General features: G+C 31.6%; 2 protein-coding genes across 2 annotated transcripts; both read left to right on the top strand.

The window, feature by feature from the left end:
* Positions 1–7,547: 7,547 nt before the first annotated feature.
* On the top strand, positions 7,548–9,314 carry LOC133299811 (chalcone synthase 4-like). The gene is made up of 2 exons (XM_061499298.1): positions 7,548–7,790; positions 8,179–9,314. The coding sequence occupies exons 1-2, from the start codon at positions 7,613–7,615 to the stop codon at positions 9,168–9,170; spliced, it is 1,170 nt and encodes a 389-aa protein (XP_061355282.1). The 5' UTR covers positions 7,548–7,612; the 3' UTR covers positions 9,171–9,314.
* An 8,443-nt stretch (positions 9,315–17,757) lies between these two features.
* On the top strand, positions 17,758–19,506 carry LOC133299809 (chalcone synthase 4-like). Its single transcript, XM_061499296.1, has 2 exons — positions 17,758–18,015; positions 18,401–19,506. The coding sequence occupies exons 1-2, from the start codon at positions 17,838–17,840 to the stop codon at positions 19,390–19,392; spliced, it is 1,170 nt and encodes a 389-aa protein (XP_061355280.1). The 5' UTR covers positions 17,758–17,837; the 3' UTR covers positions 19,393–19,506.
* Positions 19,507–21,219: the final 1,713 nt, after the last annotated feature.

Below are 21,219 nucleotides of genomic sequence, written 5' to 3'. Positions count from 1 at the left end.
CTTTTATAAGGAATATTACATTTTTCTTTTATATATTATTTTTCTCTTTATGCATAATCAAGGAGAAATAAGATAGAAAGGTGTTAATGTTATTAATTAATATAGATTGATTTATTAAATTTTACTATTGATGATAAGAACAATTAAAAAGGGAACTATATAAACATCTACCTACCAACACTACTTTATAGATAATATTAAGTCAGGTACATACGGAAATTATTTTACATTGGTCCTACAGTCTACTAAATATTACATCATTTCAATTTATATTTTACATACAGGCATCACATAATTAAACAATACAAAAGTCTTATCCTAATCTAGTCTATAGGTGTAGGTCTCCACACTTTCAGCATAGAATATTGCAGCAGCTCCTTGATTTTCTACTACAATATAAAACTCCATGTGGTCCTCGTAAGAGTAAACATTGATATTCCATCCTTCACCTGATAAGCTTAGACTAGGCATTATGATTTCCTAGAAAGGTTAACATAAAACAAACATACGTGAGAAAATTCTCAGCAATATTGAGATTTTCTAACTATAACCATTTCCAGCCGTAATAACGGAAAATACCATTTTCTCAGATAATTTAATAAAATGAAGTAATACAATAAATAATGCATTGTGAAATATTTAACTGAAGCTAAATAATTTTTCAACTTTGTGGTTCCTTGCATATGAAAGATTTATTGTGGAGGAGCTCAAGCCACGATAAGGCGTCTCTTACCCTATAATCATATGAACCCAAATTCTGTGGTTCAGTTCATAGCAGTCTTCATCAACTAAATTTACACATTCTCTTCATAATTATTTGGTACCAAATAACGAACCAACTTGACAATCAGAAACCAAATTTAAAAGAAAATGAAGGAACTGTAGAAGAATAAAATCATTGAATAAAACTAAACTACTGTAACAAAATAAATTCAAGAAATATTTAAGGAGAAGAATTTAACAAGACGACAGTAGCATGAAAATTCATCATTGTTTGAAGAATAAGAAAAACGAGAAAATATTTTTTATCACCCAACGTTACCTTCTGCTTCATCACTTTCCTCCCTTCTTTTTGGTCTCTCTCTCTCTCTCTCTCTCTCTTTGTCTTCTCGCTGTTTTCTTCTTCTTCTTCTTTTCCTCTTATGGATAGCAACATATATATATATATATATATATATATATATATATATATACATACATATACAGAGAGACTTGCTTATGTTCGAATTGTATTTCGTTAGCTTTTAACAAAACTAGTTAAACTGTAACTAAGTAATCATTACTTTTCAGATAACTAACCACGTAATCATCAACGTAAATGTTTATAGAAAAACTTTCGTAAGCGTTTATCAGGTGCTTCCACATTATATGTTTATATGTATAACGTTTTATTTACTTTCTGTAGTTTATTTATGGGTTTGTTTTTTCTAAAATTACTTTAGATAACTTTATCTAATTTTCATCGAAACATGTCGTTTTGGGACAGAAATCATGGTATTTTTATAATTTTAATTGATTTCAGGGTTATAATAGTCTTTATCATTCTAATTTTTTTTATTTTTTCAACTCTAAAACGACGTCGTTTCGATGAACATTAGACAAAGTTGTCTAAAGTAACATCAGAAACTTGTTTTCCTTTATTTATACATATATTCATTTATTTATCAGTTATTATATTATTATTATTATTTATTTAATTATGAATATATTATATATTATATACATTTATTTATTTTAATAATTAATTACTTATTTTTATTATTATTATACATATACGTAAACATATATATATATACACGTCCACGCTCTTTGCGCTAAGTGAGCGCTCATTTCTTAGGAAGTTGGCGCAAAAGGCGACGCCCTTGCGTCTTATATGTATAATTTATTTATTTATTTTTTATATTTTTTATTTATTTATTTGTTTTTTTGAATATTACAAGAACCATTGAGTGAATCACTCAATCCCATGTGTTCAAATCCTAGTTAGGAGTATCTATTTCTCAACAAATCACTCCTCTGAAAACCACAAATATTTGGCCAGAATAGTGGCGGACGCAGGAATTTTAATAAGAGGAGGCGAAAATAAAAAATACTATATCACAAATAAAAGTACTTGAAATACAATACAAACTTAATATACAAAAAAATGAAAGAAATCTATTACAAAAATTAATATCACTTCATTTACTCTTGCTCTACGTGTTTTCATATTATTTAACTCATATATAATTGAATCTGTGCTAAAACTCAAAATAATTTCTTTTTCAATGTATGTAATTAAAGATAATCTATGACTATACATACATGCAATGATCTTAGGAAGGTGGAAGTTGATTCTGCCTGGCTCTAGAATTTACACAGCCAAAATCGAAAGGCTGAAGAAGGAGGTTGGTGATGGACAGAACACGGAAAGGAGAGAGGATGATATGATGTTCTCAAGGAAAAATATGGGTAGGGGCGTTTGGTAGAGGAGAATTTTTCTTACTAGGGAAATATAATTACCGGAAAAATGGTAGGAAAGTCAGTTTGATGAAAAAAATTTAAAAAAAATGTTTGGTTGACTGAAATATTACTTGAGAAATTTATTTAAATTTACAAAATCTATGTTCGGGAGAAACTTCGCACCTGTTTTTCCACTTTCCCAGTTATCTCAAAATACCACATCTCAAGTGGTATTTTGTAACAGTGAATTTCAGCTAAAAATCAACACCAAAGTCGTTTCCTAGCCTTCCTATTTGTCCAGTATTTTTTTCAAAAACTTGAACCAAACGTGATATTTTTTATTACCCATCCACACTTCCCCATCAAACCCAAAATAAAACTTATACCAAACACACCCTAAGAGTGTGGGTAGAAGCATGGGGAACTGAAGGAAAAAACCTGTACAACACGATAATTTCATCATCACATTTTTTCACATATATTATTTTAAAAAATCCAAATTTTAGAGGGGGACGGGGGCCCACCCTAGCCCCCTACTGGGTCCTCCCCTGGGCCAGAACACATTAGCCTTCAACATTAAAAATCAGGCTCTCTGACGCAAAGAGTTTTTTTTTAGGTTTTAATGTATCAATTTGGTATTTATCGATGAAGGTCATTTTGTGTCGCAGGGGACTTAGCGGCACTGAGTGTCGCGACCCTCCCCTTGCGTTACTCACGTATCCTTTTTTTTCTTTTCAATTGAGTAATGCTCTTACCCCCTCCAGCACTCACATGATTATGTCAAAGGGTAAAATCTCGTTAATCCGTTACCGTAAAAATTCAGAAGGCCATAACTTTTGACTCGGTGTCTAAATCAGATATTTTATTTTTTATTTCACATAACCTTTCGAGATCTACGCAATGACACGTCATTTGACATATTTTATCTTCCATAAACATAGTTCAAATTTGCAACAATAGTTTCACATTTTTACAAATTTAAAATATACCGAATGAGGTGTCATTGCGTCAATCTCAAAAAGTTATGTAAAATAAAAAAAATCATCTAATTTGAATATCTGAATCAAAAGTTATGGCCTTCCGAAGTTTTATGATAACGAGACTAATGAGATTGTGACTCTTGACACAATCTTGTGATTGTTAGAGGGGGTGGGGCTTCACTCAATTAGGAAAAAAAAATTGTGAGTGATGCAGGGGAGGGTCACGACACTCAGTACCGCTGAATTCCCCCATGCAACACTAAATGACCCTCATTGATAATTACCGTGAATCAAATAGCACATTAAAAAATTAAAGGAGTAAAAATCTCAAATAGGTCAAAGCCTTAAAAATCAGCTCAAAACAATACAAAATAAAACTTTAAAAACAAAAACTCATTAATCCAATAACTTCTTAAAGTTCGGGTACTATCAAAACCCAACATTTAAAGAGTTTTATAGGTCGTACCCGTAGGGTTATGAGCATCCAAAAACAATAGCAAAAACTTAAAATTACAAAATAAGAAGCGATAGGTTATTCTACCTATCATTTTTTTTCTACTATCTTCCAACGTCGTTAGATCAGAATCTCAAGAATAGAAAGAAAGATAAATAGGAAAAAATATTTGTCATTTTAAATGACATAAAGTTCTGTCATTTCAAGAGAGAGATAGACACAAAAAAATATTTTTTATTTAAAATTTAAATTAAAAAAAACCACTCACTTTCTCTCCCATGATTTCTATTCCTTGTGTCTATCTCTCTCTTAAAATGACATGACCTATGTCATTTAAAATGACAAATATCAAACCCAGATAAATATTAATTAAGATTATGATATAATGGTATTTTAGAATGATAAGCAAAGGTAGGCAAAAGAAATAGTAGGTAAAATAACCTATCACAAATAACAAAGTGAAAATAATTCCTAAAACAGAAGCGGTATCATAAGATGTGCTCTGCTACCAAAAATAAAATTAACGAGAACCATTAATAATATTCAAAAACCTAAAATTGAATAATTGCAGAAAAGAAGAAGACCCCTAGCATTTTCCTCATGCACCTTTTATATCTCCTTCCTCCCTTGCATGCACATCTTCCTCTTTCTTTTCGAACCCTTGGATCAATCCTCCAAAAATTTTCTTTCTATTTTATTTTGCTTTTCTGATTTTTAAGAATGTGGCCAGCAAGAGAGAGTGAAGAGAAATAAGGTGAGAATGTGGTGTGTGAGAGGATTTGCTAGTGGTAATGATGTAGTGTGGGATGTACGGTGAGAAGTTAGAAAAAAATTGCAAAAAGGATGGAGTCGATGGTGGAAGGAATGGCTAAAGCTTATTTTCCTTTTGTTGCTTCTTTTCCACTGATGCCCTTCCTCTTTCTATTTTTACCATTTTCGCCCTTCAATGCTGTTGCTGAGATGGATTTGCGATATCCCTTTTCTAGAAGGGTTATGTTTATATCATTTTAAATGAGATAAATAATTTTTCTACACACTCAAAAAGTATTGAGTCTCACCACTTTTTTTTCTCTATCCTCTTGATTGTGAGTTTTACTTATAATTTTGTTTCTACAACATGAGATAACTTTTTTTCTATAAAATAAGAAAAATATTTCCCTTCCTAGAATTAGATCATTTGGAGTGTTGTTGGACTTTTAACTTGGGCCTTAAAATTCTGAAAAATCAATTTAATTTAGTTAGTCCAGTAATCTTTTATTCTGAAAAATAAAATGATAGTGCCACATGGAAATGAGTTAAACACAGGGGTCCAAGTTACATTTTATTTCACTAGAGTCTCTTTACATAGACTTATCATGGGGCGTTAATTCATTTAGGTGCTGTTTGATTGGGGCTTTCTTAAAACTTGCTCATGCAAATGAACTTGGGTATAGTCAAAGTCTTTGTTTGGTACACAAATTCTTAAAATTTCCCCACCTATTCTACTTGCACAGCAAAACAGGTTTGGTCGTAGAAATCCAACAACAGTCACTGTTTAGATAGACATCTGGGACATGGTTTTTGTTGGTTAGCCGGGTAAATGCGGAAGGTGAAAGGCAACCTAGGTCAAAATACCTCTCTGAAGCGCAAAGAAAGATTCGAAGAAAGATTATGTTATCTTTCTTGTCTGCAGCGCCCGTGAGTGCATAAGCTTATCATCCTTGTGAATGTGATAAAATTTGCAAATCTGCAAACGGCGTCCGGAAGAAATGATACCAGCTTGTTCTGAAATTTGCGCATAGTTAGTAGTTTATCTTCCTTGACTCTTGTAATCCTTTCCTAAAACCCCTACAGTTTAGATCGATAATGTAGCAAGCTCTCAACAAATGCTCCATTCTCGATTCAGCAACATATATCCACACACAAAAATCCCTTTTACAAGCTTATGAGTTGGTTTGTGATTGATATATATATAAATAAATAAATAAATATATATATATATATATATATATATATATATATATATATATTGGGGTTATATTTATAAATTTGTATCATTTACCCATCAATATTTTTTCCTCAACCAAACATACATATCAAAAAATTTAATCAATTTGCCTGGTAAAATTTGTCTCAACCAAACAACTTTTTTTAACTTTTTTATCTAATTCACTTTTTCTGTAGATTCCTAGTAATTACATTTTCTTGGTGAACTAAAATTTTCATTTGAACCAAACACCAACTTAGATAGAGATGATTGACTTGGCGGGATAACTAGTTTTTTGGGATATTGTCGTCCATTGGAAACTGAGATGTGTGGGGTGCAATAGAGAGATTAGAATTGGCTTGGTCCGGTCCCTAGACTTCAAAAAATAATCACGGAAGGAGATTGCCTTGAGTTGATAATCCCCATCCTCAACACTCATGGTAATGATTTCAGAAGGTCACATTTGTTAACCAAAATTTTGGCTTGATTATCTAAAGATTGGACAATTCAACCTCGTTTCATGCCAAGGGAAGGCAAGTTTTGTACAGATTGGTTGGCGAAAGCAACATTTAACTCAGGCAGGAATATTGCTCATCACATAATACCCGCAGAGTTGCTTCATCTATTTATTTTAGATTTATCTCATATCTTGCATAATTTTTCTATTTTTGTTGGGTTGGCCTTCTCTGTATACCCAAAAAAAAAAAAACGTGAGCCACAAGATAATATAAATATAAACCATTTATGTAAATACTTTCTTTAATACGTAATATAAAAAATATACAATGTTATAATATTAGCGGATAAAAATAATCTGATTAAAAATATGGCTTATTCACTCCCAAAATGATATTCGTTTTGGATTAAAGAATTAAAATTATAATGAAAAAAATTATTATAACCCTGGAATAAAGTATAATTATAAAAATACATTGATTCCCAAAATGACATTCGTTTTGGATTGAATGATTAAAATTATAATGGAAAAGACTATTATAACCATGAAATAAATTATAATTACAAAAATACATTGATTTTTGTTCCAAAATGATATCGTTTTGGCTCAATATAGATAACTTATCTATATTCACTGCAGAAAAAATTAACCATAAAAATATAATGCTAAAACATAGAGAAAATATGCTAAATAAACGAATTGGGATAGGTAATGCGAATTCTAATTTTCGAAAAATATAAACAAATTTTAGAAATACAAAATGGATATCAAACAACACTTAAAAACAATTAAAACAAAATATACAAAAATTATGAGACGGTCATTATAAATCAAAATAACCTTTGAAATCCATTTAAACGAGCCCGAAACTATTACCATAGAATCCATTTAAAATCCACTAGTTTGGTTACCGGTAGGGGGTATTGAGTACCCAGGTTGCGGCGCATGCTTACCTAAGAATTCTCCAAATAAGTGCATAAAATCTGGTCAATTATTGCTTGGAAAATTAAATAAATAAGAGGGTAGAGAAGGTCTTCAATGTCATGCGCGGATCAGCCACCAAACTTTTTGGTCATAATACATGGTTGTTGTTGTTGAATATATATTTTATACATTGAAATGTTTCGAGGCATATTAGCCAAGCACGTGATGTTTAGCTACCCTCCAATCCACTCCCCCAGCCACCCTTACATACATATAAAATCCTCTCTTTCCCTAACAAGTCTGCAAGTCCTCTTCTACTAGTAAAGTAAAGTACTATTTCAGTTCATATATTTGCTAATTAGAAGCTTAATTTGAGAGAAGAAGAAAAGATGGTGAGCGTAGCTGAGATCCGAAAGGCTCAAAGGGCAGAAGGTCCAGCTAACATCCTTGCCATTGGCACTGCAAATCCACCAAACTGTGTTGAACAGAGCACCTATCCCGATTTCTATTTCAGAATTACTAACAGCGAGCACAAGACCGAGCTCAAAGAGAAATTTCAGCGCATGTGTAAGCAATCTTTTTATCTCTCCATTTTATTTTTATCTGTTAGATACTTTAATTATTAATTTAATTCTCTAGTGTGGGTGTTTGTGTTTTCTTTTTCTTTCATGTAAAATGAAATAACTAATGTTTCTTCTTTTGGGATAAAAAATCGATATTTACCACAAATCCTATAAAAGAATATAAATAAAATAGAATATGCAGAATTAGTTTTTTTTTAAGGGTAATCTGTCCTTTTATATTGAATTATAGTAGATTATTTAAAAGTAACTTAATCTCTTAGATTATTTTCTTCTTTAATAGTGATGCGTATTATCCTTAAATTGTATTTTTTTTATTTATATTTCTTTACGGTGTCAATGTCATTTCTTTCTAACTTTATAACTAATTTCAGGTGACAAGTCTATGATCAAGAGGAGATACATGTACTTGACAGAAGAGATCTTAAAAGAGAACCCCAATGTTTGCGCTTATATGGCACCTTCTTTGGATGCAAGGCAAGACATGGTGGTGGTAGAGGTACCAAGACTAGGAAAAGAGGCTGCAACCAAGGCCATAAAAGAATGGGGTCAGCCAAAATCCAAGATTACCCACTTAGTGGTTTGCACAACAAGTGGTGTAGACATGCCAGGTGCTGATTACCAACTCACTAAACTTCTAGGACTTCGCCCATATGTGAAGAGATATATGATGTATCAACAAGGATGCTTTGCTGGTGGCACGGTGCTTCGTTTGGCCAAAGACTTGGCTGAGAACAACAAAGGTGCTCGTGTCCTTGTTGTTTGCTCTGAGGTTACTGCTGTCACATTCCGTGGCCCAAGTGACACCCACCTTGACAGTCTCGTTGGTCAAGCTTTGTTTGGGGATGGAGCAGCTGCTGTCATTGTTGGTTCTGACCCAATTCCTGAAATTGAGAAACCTTTGTTTGAGTTAGTTTGGACTGCACAAACAATTGCTCCAGATAGTGAGGGAGCCATTGATGGTCACCTTCGTGAAGTTGGGCTAACATTTCATCTACTTAAAGATGTTCCTGGCATTGTCTCAAAGAACATTGATAAGGCACTGGTTGAGGCCTTCCAACCATTGAACATATCTGATTATAACTCCATCTTTTGGATTGCACATCCAGGTGGACCTGCAATTTTAGACCAAGTTGAGCAAAAGTTGGGCCTCAAACCTGAAAAGATGAGGGCGACAAGAGAGGTGCTTAGTGAATATGGTAACATGTCAAGTGCATGTGTTCTGTTCATTTTGGATGAAATGAGGAAGAAATCTGTTAAAGATGGACTTAAAACTACAGGTGAAGGGCTTGAATGGGGTGTGCTCTTTGGCTTTGGACCTGGACTTACTATTGAAACTGTTGTTCTGCGCAGTGTTGCTATCTAAAATGCCTAATTATTTTATTAAATTACTATGTGTATTACTTTCCAAACCCGCTTGACGTTGTATCCCCCCTCCCAAAAGAACTCGTCTTGATTTTGTTTATGTAATTTCATACTAAAATAATACATGGCCAATAGCTTTATAGCCTATGCCACTCTTTTTATTTGAGCCATATATATATCGAAAAAATTTGTAACATATAAATGATGATAAAGATGTTTGTAACTAGTTTCTTTCTTTGTTTTTTTAGTCATTTATCATGCGATCTAGCTTTTGATATATTTATTTGTATTCAATTTAAAATAAATGATTAATGAGTGTATTTTATATGGAGAATGATAAGTTTACAAACTTTTTTTTACGAATTACACTAAGTATGACCGGTCATATACTCTTGAGTTCTGTTCATTTTGGATGAAATGAGGAAGAAATCAGCTAAAGATGGACTTAAAACTACAGGGGAAGGGCTTGAATGGGGTGTGCTTTTTGGCTTTGAACCTGGACTTACTATTGAAACTGTTGTTCTGCGCAGTGTTGCTATCTGAAATGCCTAATTATTATGTATGTCTTTGCAAACTTGCTTGACTTTGTAGCAAAAATAAACAAAAATAAAAAAGGAACGCTCTGTGAGTTTGTTTAGAAACTGGAAAATAGCGAGTAATCCCTTTCCAAATTTAGAATTGAAACTTCAGTTTTATCTTATAGAAATTTTCCTCAGCCATTGGGGGTGTGATTAGTTTTAATCTTTTAACTATAGAGTTTAAGTATATTTATTATGCCGTACATTATCATTTTACTCTAAAGTTAACAATATTTGATTCTTAAGAGATACGTAATATTAATTTAGCTCTCAAAAGATAAAAAGTGATATTAATTTAATGTTTAAGGCAATCTATAATAATTAAAAAATTTCTAATAAAAATTATAATAATTTGTTTCTTTTGTCATAAAAAATTAATATTAATATTAACAAATATTGATTCAAGTGATGATAAGGAGTTTATTTTCTTTAAACAAAGGTTACAAGTTCTAGAAATCGATAAAATGGTTTTGGAAGAGCCATTTTCTTTAATAGATCCGACATTGCTTGAACCAAATTGATTGAGTAATAAGATATGCCAGAGAATCTTTTGTAGGAAAAAGTTTATGATTACGTGAAAAATGATGGTACCTGGGATTGGCAGAAAATGGAGAATGTGATTACTCCATAAGCAGGAAGACTGATAGCAAGCATTATGCCTGCAAATTAGGATAATGGAGAAGATCGAGTCTGTTGGGGTGATTCTAATGATGGCTGTTTTACTATTAAATCAGCTTATAACTTATTAAGGAGTCCTCAAATTGTTAACAAAGCTTCAACTGGAAAATCATTTGAAAATGGAATGGTCTTAGTAGAGTCCAAACTTTCCTATGGCTCCTTATGGGTGACGACCTAATGACAAACCAAAGAAGGTTCAACAAACACTTTGCAAACTCCAAGTCCAACTAATGTCCTCGGTGTCTTAATCATCCTCAAAGGTCTCTTCACGCAATCAGAGATTGTATTTGGTCCCAAAAAGTGTGGAAAGCCCTGGTTTATCCTAGCTTTTGGCATCAGTTCTGCTTTAAGCCCATAAGGGAATGGATAGAAGACACCACCAAAAAGGTAAACTATGGTCCGAGAACCAGAGACTGGTCTCTCCCTTTTGGCATCTGTTGCTGGAACTTATGGAAAGAGAAGAATGATTTTGTATTCAATGGGGTTAAGCCTAATACTCAGAGTAGCATTCGGAGCACTATTTGTCACTATGAGAGCTCCTTTGGCATTTTGGTATCGATGGATAGGTGGCTCCAATTCCTTGACCATTCCACTAATGGCAATGAAAATTTAAAATATTCAGGGGAGACATTTTTTATTGGGTTAGAACTTTGTCGGAACACTTTCAAATACGAAGTCGTTGATATACACATAAAAAAAAGGAGGGAAGATGGAATATCAGTGTACGGCCCATTAACATAGATAAAAGGTTGATAGATCAATACGTGTTATTTTAAAGGATGTAAAATTATATATATATTTTCATTGGTAAACTGAAATTATATTATTTTAAGTAAAAGAAAGAGATAGATCATAGAGAAGAGAGTGAAAAAAAATAAAGATATTAGTCTCACTTATTTGTGAAAGTAAAATGACATATAAGTTGTGTATTTAAAAAAATAAACATTTTCCCTAAAAAGGTATACCCGTTGACTGAAATTAAAGTTAAAAATAATAATAAAAGGGATTAATATTTTTATGTGCGTATAAGAAATGAAAATTATTTCTTATATTATGGGAAACACTAATCACATAATAAAATTATTGTACATTTGAATAAGTTTATTTTGTAAATAAAATATTATTAAAATAGATTTCGAAAAAAATATCCTCTCTCAAAATTATCAAATTTAAACATTCCCATAATAAATTATGAATATCGGAATAACAAGCCTTCAAAACTTAATCACAAAAAATAGAAAGATTTTAAAATTGAAGAATTTATGAATAAATAAATATGAGTTGTTAAAAAATTAGTTTATATTATATAAGTTAAATTTAACTTATGCATCAAATTAATGCGAATACAAATTATTTATGTAAGCGTTCTGTCTACATCGTAATATAGAAAAATACGATGATATAACAAGAGGGGATGAAAATGATTTAATTAAAAGTAATTGCGAACTATAACTATAATATTAAAATTTATAAATAAATAAAAAAAGTATACTATTACTAACAGTAAGATAAAACTATTGAAACAAAATATCCAATTAAACTAACATTTCTTTAAATAGCAATGGATTCTTTAATGTCTAGTTTTAACATGAAAAATTTTCATGTTAAAACATTTCAGTCCATAATTTTTAGTGATAATAATTTCCTCTTCTGAAATCCTTGGAGCTTCATCCTTAAACTGGTGCCATGGACGCACCACACGAACTAGAATCTTCGCTGGACAGCACATGCTTGAAGTTAAACTTGCAACTTGCAAGGTAGACATGGCAAAAAAATTAATTTATTGTTTTTTTAATAAAAATTATGAAAATGTAGTCGTTTTGAAATTATTTATGAAAATATAGCAGTCAAACACGTTCCATTTAGACGTGACCCAGGAGAGAGACACTCTCCATTGGGGCGTGTTTCATCAGGTGCTGTCATGTGGCACAAAAATCAACAGTTTAACCGTAAAACTTTAGAAATCCATAACTTTTGACTCAGGTGTCCGAATTAGGTAATTTTTGTTATTCCACATAATTTTTCGAGATCTACGTAATGATATCTCATTTGGCATATTTTGTCTGTCACAATTTTTTACAACAATGATACCATAAGAATGTTTAAACACAAATTAATAAAGAGAAAACCACTTTTTTATTAGGAGAAGGTTAAAACCCAAATTAATAAAGAGGTAGTAACTATAACCTTCTCCTATTTTTTAACCTAATTAAAAAGTGATTTTCTCTTTATTAATTTGGGTTCAAACGTTCTTATGGTATCATTGTTGTAAATTCAATTTTTTTTGTTACAGACAAAATATGACAAATGAGGTGTCAATACGTAGATATCGAAAGTTATGTGGAATCAAAATTTTTTTTACCTAATTCAGACACCTGAGTCAAAAGTTATGGATTTCCAAAGTTTTACGGTCAAATTGTCGACTCTTGTGACACGTGGCAGCACGTGATGAAACACGCTCAAATAGAGAGTGTCTCTCTCCTGGGTCACGCCCAAATGGTGAGTGTCTCTCTCCTGGTCTCGTCCCATGTGAGCGTGTCTCTCGTATGACTCACGCCTTACATGGACGTGTTTCTCTCCATTGGAATACGCTCCATTTGAGAGTGTTTGAGTGCTATATTTGCATAAATAATTTCAAAATGACTACATTTTTGTAATTCTTTATTAAAAAAACAATAAATTAATTTTTTTGCCAGGTAAAAAGATCTGGATTTGGAACAGTAGATGTAGGTTGTTTGGGCGAGTAGATCACCGGTTATAGCTATGGGTCATCTTAATTGCATACCATTAATTTATCACTAATTAAAAATTTAATCTACTTTTAAACATATTAACAAATAAGTAGTTATCATTTTCTTAAAGATATTTCCCTTTTATTTCTTATTATGTTTATGTTTATCATAACAATATACAATTTTGAAATTATATACCATGATAATTTTAATAAAAAAATAAAAAAATTATAATAGCTTTTGTGCTAAAAAGTTATATAATCAATTAATCACCGTATAATTTTTGTTACTTTGTTTTTTAAACTCTACTTTTTACCTTTAACTCAAAAGCAAATTTCAGTTAAGAAAAAGCTGCGTCAAACAATTTGGAAGTATTGTTTTACTTCTTATAAGATAAAAAAGTGATATTAACTTAATTCTTTTAGAAAAAAGTTTCTAATTTAATTCTTTAATCATAAAAACTAAATATGAATTTAATCATTTAATCGTAAAAAATAACACCAAATTACCATGATTTCTTTGTAAGTTATACTCTTAATCTTAATCATTGATTCAACCTGCATTTAATGGCTTTATATGCAAGTAATATATCGATTAAGATTTGACATAAGACTTGTACGACTGTTGTAACACCCCGTAGTACTCCGATAAGTTATCATTATGTATGATATTAAGTGCAGTTACAATTATAATAGTTCAATTAGAAATATGACTAAACTTTTCTTTTTAAACGTTGTACGTTCCATTTACGACAATTACCGTATTCAAATTAAACCAAAATTGTAACTGTAACACATTGACTTTGCAGAATAATTAAATCTAGTTTAGACATGTCATACTTGTCTCATTAGACACTGTTATACGGTTCCCATCCACCATCGTTGCCCTTTTTGTTATTTTTTAGCAAACTGGACAGCTCGCTGAAATGAGCTCCTTAGCGAGCAATTCACTTCAGCTAGCTCCATTACTCGCTAAAGCGCGAGCAAATTGATTCCTCGGACAGTAGCTACTGCCCAGGTGCTTTGTTTCTTCGCAGCTTCTCTCGTTCCAGCAAGCTTGCTCGCTCAAAAGCTCACTGAAGTGAGCACTTGAGCGAGAAATCCCCTGCTTTGAATCAGTTTTTGTCTCACTTTTAATTAGCTCGCTCCAAAATTTTAAAGGAATCTTTCACAAATAATCAACTAATCCAAATGGTTCGTTCGTTATTAAACTAAACCATGGTATTTGCTTTGCCAAATACACCATTATTGTATACTCTTTTATATGTATGGCGCAACCTAATCCTTTTTTTTTTCAAATTTGGAAGATCTTATGAGATTAGAACTACCAAGAATGGTTAGGGCAACAAACATCCATCTCGTTCGTATTTTGGATATCCATATAACCATCGAAGACGGTTGAAGTGACTAATTCTGGGAAATTGAGCAGCACTCAAACGAAACCCATTCTTACCCCCAAGCTTTTAATAATATGGTCGTGATCTGTCATTACGTGCAATTATCTCCACTATAGAAAGAAAAAAAGAAAAGAACGAACACATTTACGAATACTAATAAATACTAGAAAAAAAATAGGCTTTCTACATATAACATGCTCCATTTGTTTCATGACTCTTTTCTCACATAATTGACACACAACTTTGGTACCTAATAAACATGAAAAGGCAGCCACATGCCCAACAAACATGGGTGCACTTACATCCAATCCATTTAATCAATTCATCAATTTCTTACTCCACAAGCTATCATTCTTATCTTTGCTTATTTTACAAGTTATGCATCTTTAACTTAACCTTCTTGACACTATCAATTCATGCATATTTCATACAGATTGCCAATAAGGTACATCAGCAATAGACCTCAAAACATATACAATAGGCATCAATTCCCTTCCATCATATAAGTGGCATACATAATCATAATGTTCAATTACAACATAATTCTTTAGACTTAGCATTGCCAAAACACATGATCATAACCTTTGAGCTTCACACACATAATGGTGAACACAAGGAACAATGATCATGGTCTAAATCCTCAAAAGAATAATACATCACCATATCTAAAATGTGCAAAAATATAAAATCATATACATGTCATTCTAACATATACATATGATGCTCCAAAAAGGGGTTACAAAGTATACATCATAACAGTAATCCATATCAAAACATATAAGGACTAAGCAATATATTGTAGTCTACTGCCAATAGATGCCCCTGCACCATCAGTACCTGAAAGAGGATCTCCAAAATACGGGGTGAGATAAACACCTCAGTACACTAGAGGTCATTGGAAGCCAATACAGTAGCTTTGCTATGTGCATATATACATGGATATGATCAATTTACACCAGTGTAAGAATAATAAGTCTTACACTATATCTTAATTGTTGATTTTTGTGATTCCAACAATTGATATTTATTGAGAATTCATAATTAATTAATAAGTGAGACCCAATAAATCTTAATCGTTAGATGTATGAAAATTAATTGTTAAGAATTGGATTAAGATTTATTATTCTTACATCGGTGTAAGATGATCCCGTCTCATATATATATATATATATATATATATATAAGATATATTTTTCTTATGTTGTAGGAAAAAAACTATCTCATGTTGTAGAAATAAAAGTATAAGTGGGACCCACAAGTAAGAGGAGAGAAAAAAAAGAGTGGTGAGACCAACTTTTGTGTGTGTGTAGGAGAGTTGTTTATCTCATATAAAATGAGATAAACATAACCTTATATATATATATATATATATTCTTTATGAATCATATAGCAGAGCAATTACTATGAGAACAGCCAATCAGAGCAAAATCTTGGATTACAAAAGAGTGTGAAAGGTAGTTTTATAACTTACTGAGAATTATATCTCACCCATATTATGAGACCCATTTCAGGTCAGAAGCAGAGGTGGCAAGCCGCCTAGCTCATGGAAGAGCTCTTCATGGATGATGCATTTTGTGCTCGTGTTTTGTTTGTGTAATTGCCCCGTTTGTATTTTCAGATTTTTATGAATCTGGTAATTAGAGTGCAGGAAACATTGTTTTGGATTCTTTGTTTTTGAATGAATATATGTATAGATAAGTTCACCTTCGTAGCTTTTAGTGTAATTATTTTCACTAATTAGGATTTTACAATATCAACCCATGACACCATCCGATAATAATTCATATCATTATTTTAAAAGAAATATTAGTCTCATGTTATAGGAGATTAATATTTTATGCTATAGACAAAGTATGTGGAGCTCACTCTTTTAATAAATAAATAAATGGACCGTACATATTTTATATCTATAATATGAGATAACTAATCTCCTAATGAGACTAATATTTTTCTTATTTTAAACTTGGACACAACTCATTTGAGCCCATAAATCAACAGGACATGAGTTTAGAGATATCATGTTATGGATCACGACATGTATTGTGATGCTTAGTTATCCCATTAAGTTATATTATATCAAATGCCATATGCTTCTTTAATTTTAATATATAATTGAAAAATGTATTTTTATGATTAAAATTTTGAGAAAAAAATAATATATAAGTAACATCGCGGAAACATGCTATTTTGGCATTTGGTATGTCATGGGTAGGTGGCTCCAATTTCTTGACCATTCAACTACTTAAGTTGGAAATGTTAAATATTCCAGGGGTAACGTTTTTTATTGGGTTAACACAGTCAGTGACACTCACAAGTCGCAACTACGAAGTCGTTAATATACAAATGGTGTGTGTGTGTGTGTGTGTCGGGTATTTATTAATGTACGGTCCAATAACTGGAGTATAAAGTAATGAAACCTGGTGATGCGGTAATTACCAGCATAGGTGGGCGCAAGAAGTGACGCTAAGATTTTTTGTTTAAGTCCTGAGTCCCTTAGCTGGTGGATTAAAATTAGAAGTTAAAAAATATTTCAAAAAAACAATTTACGTTTGAATAAATTTATTTTATATTTTAAAATAAGTTGTAATTAAAATATTTTAAAAAATAGCTTTAAAAAAATTGTTCCCTCTCAAAATAAAATACGAATATTGGAATAACAATATTTCAAAATTAAATCAGATAAAAAGAAATATATTTCAATTGAAGTATATAAGCATAACTAAATGGGTTGTTAAAAATTAGTTTATATCATACAAATTAAATTTAACCTGTGCATCAAATTGATGTGAATACAAATTATTTATGTGAATACAAAATATAAGGATAATATTAAAAATTATAAAAACATATATAACAACACCTTTTTGGTCAATGGTAGCGGGTTTCAGTAACCAGGTTATGATACACGCACCTTAGAATTCCCCAAATAAATAAATAGAAAATAGTGAATTATTGTTTGGTAAGAAATAAATAATAAGATAGAGAGGGTCTTCAAAGTCATGCGGGGATTACCCACCAAACTCTTTAGGTCATGGGACATGGTTGTTGAATATAGATTTATATATTGAAATATTTTGAGGCATTTCAGTCAAGCACGTGACATTCAGCTACCCTCCAATAACCTCCCCCAGCCACCCTTACATACATATAAAATCCTCTCTTCCCCTAACAAGTTTGCAAGTCATATCTTCTACTAGTAAACTACTACTTCAGTTCAATTTGGAGTACTTTGCTATCCAAATAGATTTGCTAATTAGAAGCTTAATTTGAGAGAAGAAGAAAAGATGGTGAGCGTAGCTGAGATCCGAAAGGCTCAAAGGGCAGAAGGTCCAGCTAACATCCTTGCCATTGGCACTGCAAATCCACCAAACTGTGTTGAACAGAGCACCTATCCCGATTTCTACTTCAGAATCACTAACAGCGAGCATAAGACCGAGCTCAAAGAGAAATTTCAGCGCATGTGTAAGCAATCTTTTTGTTTCTTCATTTTATTTTTCTCTTTTAGATGCTTTCATTATTAATTTAATTCTTTGTGTTTTCTTTATCTTTTTCTTTCATGTAAAATGAAATAACTAATGTTTCTTCTTTTGGGATAAAAAATGATATTTACCACAAATCGTATAAAAGAATATAAATAAAATAGAATATGCGGAATTAGTTTTTTTTTTTTTTAAGAGTAATCTGTCATTTTATATTGAATTATAGTACACTATTTAAAAGTAGCTTAATCTCTTAGATTATTTTCTTCTTTAATAGTGATGCGTATTATCCTTACATTGTATTTTTTTAATGTATATTTCTTTGCGGTATCAATGTCATTTCTGTCTAACTTTATAACTAATTTCAGGTGACAAGTCTATGATCAAGAGGAGATACATGTACTTGACAGAAGAGATCTTAAAAGAGAACCCCAATGTTTGCGCTTATATGGCACCTTCTTTGGATGCAAGGCAAGACATGGTGGTGGTAGAGGTACCAAGACTAGGAAAAGAGGCTGCAACCAAGGCCATAAAAGAATGGGGTCAGCCAAAGTCCAAGATTACCCACTTAGTGGTTTGCACAACAAGTGGTGTAGACATGCCAGGTGCTGATTACCAACTCACTAAACTCTTAGGACTTCGCCCATATGTGAAGAGGTACATGATGTACCAACAAGGATGCTTTGCTGGTGGCACCGTGCTTCGTTTGGCCAAAGACTTGGCTGAAAACAACAAAGGTGCTCGTGTCCTTGTTGTTTGCTCTGAGGTTACTGCTGTCACATTCCGTGGCCCAAGTGACACCCACCTTGACAGCCTCGTTGGTCAAGCTTTGTTTGGGGATGGAGCAGCTGCTATCATTGTTGGTTCTGACCCAATTCCTGAAATTGAGAAACCTTTGTTTGAGTTAGTTTGGACCGCACAAACAATTGCACCAGACAGTGAGGGAGCCATTGATGGTCATCTTCGTGAAGTTGGGCTAACATTTCATCTACTTAAAGATGTTCCTGGGATTGTCTCAAAGAACATTGATAAGGCTTTGGTTGAGGCCTTCCAGCCATTGAACATATCTGATTATAACTCCATCTTTTGGATTGCACATCCAGGTGGACCTGCAATTTTAGACCAAGTTGAGCAGAAGTTGGGCCTGAAACCTGAAAAGATGAGGGCCACAAGAGAGGTGCTTAGTGAATTTGGTAACATGTCAAGTGCATGCGTTCTCTTCATTTTGGATGAAATGAGGAAGAAATCTGTTAAAGATGGACTTAAAACTACAGGTGAAGGGCTTGAATGGGGCGTGCTGTTTGGCTTTGGACCTGGACTTACTATTGAAACTGTCGTTCTGCGTAGTGTGGCTATCTAAAATGCCTAATTATTATGTATTTATTTGCAAACATGCTTGACTGTGTAGCAAAAAAAAAAAAAGGAACGCTCCGTGAGTTTGTTTAGAAACCGGAAAATAGCGAGTATTGCAATATCTCTTTCCAAATTTACAATTGAAACTTGAGTTTTATCTTATATAAATTTTCCTCAGCCATTGGGGGTGTGATTAGTTTTAATCTTTTAACTATAGAGTTTAAGTATATTTATTATTGTTATAAAAAAAAAAAAGTATATTTATTATGCAGTAAATTATCATTTTAATCTAGAGTTAACAATATTTGATTCTTAAGAGATACGTAATTTTTTTTTTATAAATAGAGATACGTAATATTAATTTAGCTCTCAAAAGATAAAAAGTGATATTAATTTAATGTTTAAAGCAATCTATAATAATTAAATTTTTTCTAATAAAAATTAAAATAATTTTTTTCTTTAGTCATAAAAAATTAATACTAATATTAACAAATATTAGTTCAAGTGATAAAGAGTTTGTTTCCTTTAAGCAAAGGTTACAAGTTCGAGCTTTAAAAATCGAAAAAATGGTTTTACGAGAGGCATTTTCTTTAATGGATCCGACATTGGTTGAACCAAATTAATTGAATAATTAACGAATCAGTGGATATATAATAATAATAATATTGATTAAATTAATCATATAATAATAATAATAATAATAAATAACATCATTTTAATTATTTGATCTTCCCATTTATATAGTGAAGGATAGTTTTGATATTATGTTTCATAATTAAGAAACTAAGGCTTTGTTTGGAAGTTGATTTTAGGAGAGAAAGGAAAGAAATGAAGAGATTTTAATAATTCTTTCCCTTGCTTGTGAGTTTAAAAAAGTGAGGAGATTTGGATACCAAAAAAAAAAGTGAGGAGAAAGAATTGGAGATTTTCAATAAATCCTCCAAAATCCTTATTGTTCTTAAAATTAAAGTTCCTAGAAGTTGAGGGGTTTGAAAGGAGAAATATTTGAAATTACTTATTTATTATTAACATCAAAATGTCAAAACTACATAAGTGTGTATTACTTTTTAAATATGACACTACTAGAAAAATTTCAAATACCGATAGAATTTATCTACAGAGAATATTCTGTCGAAAATAGTGATGGAATATTTGACGAAAATCATATTTCATAAAAAATAGAGACAATTTTTTTCATTGAAATTAAAGACAAAATTAGAGACGGAACAAGAGTCGGTCACAATCACTTACAGTAATTTTTTACGGAAATAAAATTTCATCAAAACTCTTGACAGAATCTAAATTTCATCGAAACTTTTACGTCAAACTTTTCAACGAAAAATATTTCCGTCAAAATTTTTTACCAAACATATTTCCGTTGAAAATTTTCAAAGGAACACATTTTCATAAAAAATTCTGTCAAAATTCTTGACGGAATCTAAATTCCGTCGAAAGTTTCAAAGAAAATATTTTCGTCAAAATTTTTAACGAAACACATTTCTATCGAAAATTTTCAACTAAAAATATTTTCGTCAATATTTTTGACGAAAGAAAATACTGACAAATTTTTTACGAAATTTAAATTTCGTCAAAACTTTCAAAGTAAACATTTCCGTCCAAATTTTTGACGAAAATATTTTTAGTCAAAAATTTCAACGGGGCACATTTACAACGAAAAATTTTGACGAAAAATGTTTTGGTAAAAGAATTTGCAAAAAAAGTTTCTTCACAATTCTTGACGGAATCTAAATTCCTACCAAAGTTTGGACAAAAATATTTCCGTCAAAATTTTCGACGGACCACATTTCCATAAACAAATTTGACAGAAAGCATT

The sequence above is a fragment of the Gastrolobium bilobum genome, unplaced genomic scaffold, assembly GCF_033153095.1.
Source record: "Gastrolobium bilobum isolate Gb01-03AN ecotype WA unplaced genomic scaffold, APGP_CSIRO_Gbil_v1 utg48165, whole genome shotgun sequence".
In the NCBI taxonomy this organism is placed as follows: Eukaryota; Viridiplantae; Streptophyta; class Magnoliopsida; order Fabales; family Fabaceae; genus Gastrolobium; species Gastrolobium bilobum.
Note: the sequence above shows the minus strand (reverse complement) of the source record. Positions and strands in the feature narration are given on the sequence as shown.

Bases quoted from the DNA above. Each gene is read 5' to 3' on its own strand.
- LOC133299811 (XM_061499298.1), top strand. From the start codon at position 7,613: ATGGTGAGCGTAGCTGAGATCCGAAAGGCTCAAAGGGCAGAAGGTCCA. The intron at 7,791-8,178 runs GTAAGCAATCTT...AACTAATTTCAG, and splicing joins AGAGAAATTTCAGCGCATGT to GTGACAAGTCTATGATCAAG.
- LOC133299809 (XM_061499296.1), top strand. From the start codon at position 17,838: ATGGTGAGCGTAGCTGAGATCCGAAAGGCTCAAAGGGCAGAAGGTCCA. The intron at 18,016-18,400 runs GTAAGCAATCTT...AACTAATTTCAG, and splicing joins AGAGAAATTTCAGCGCATGT to GTGACAAGTCTATGATCAAG.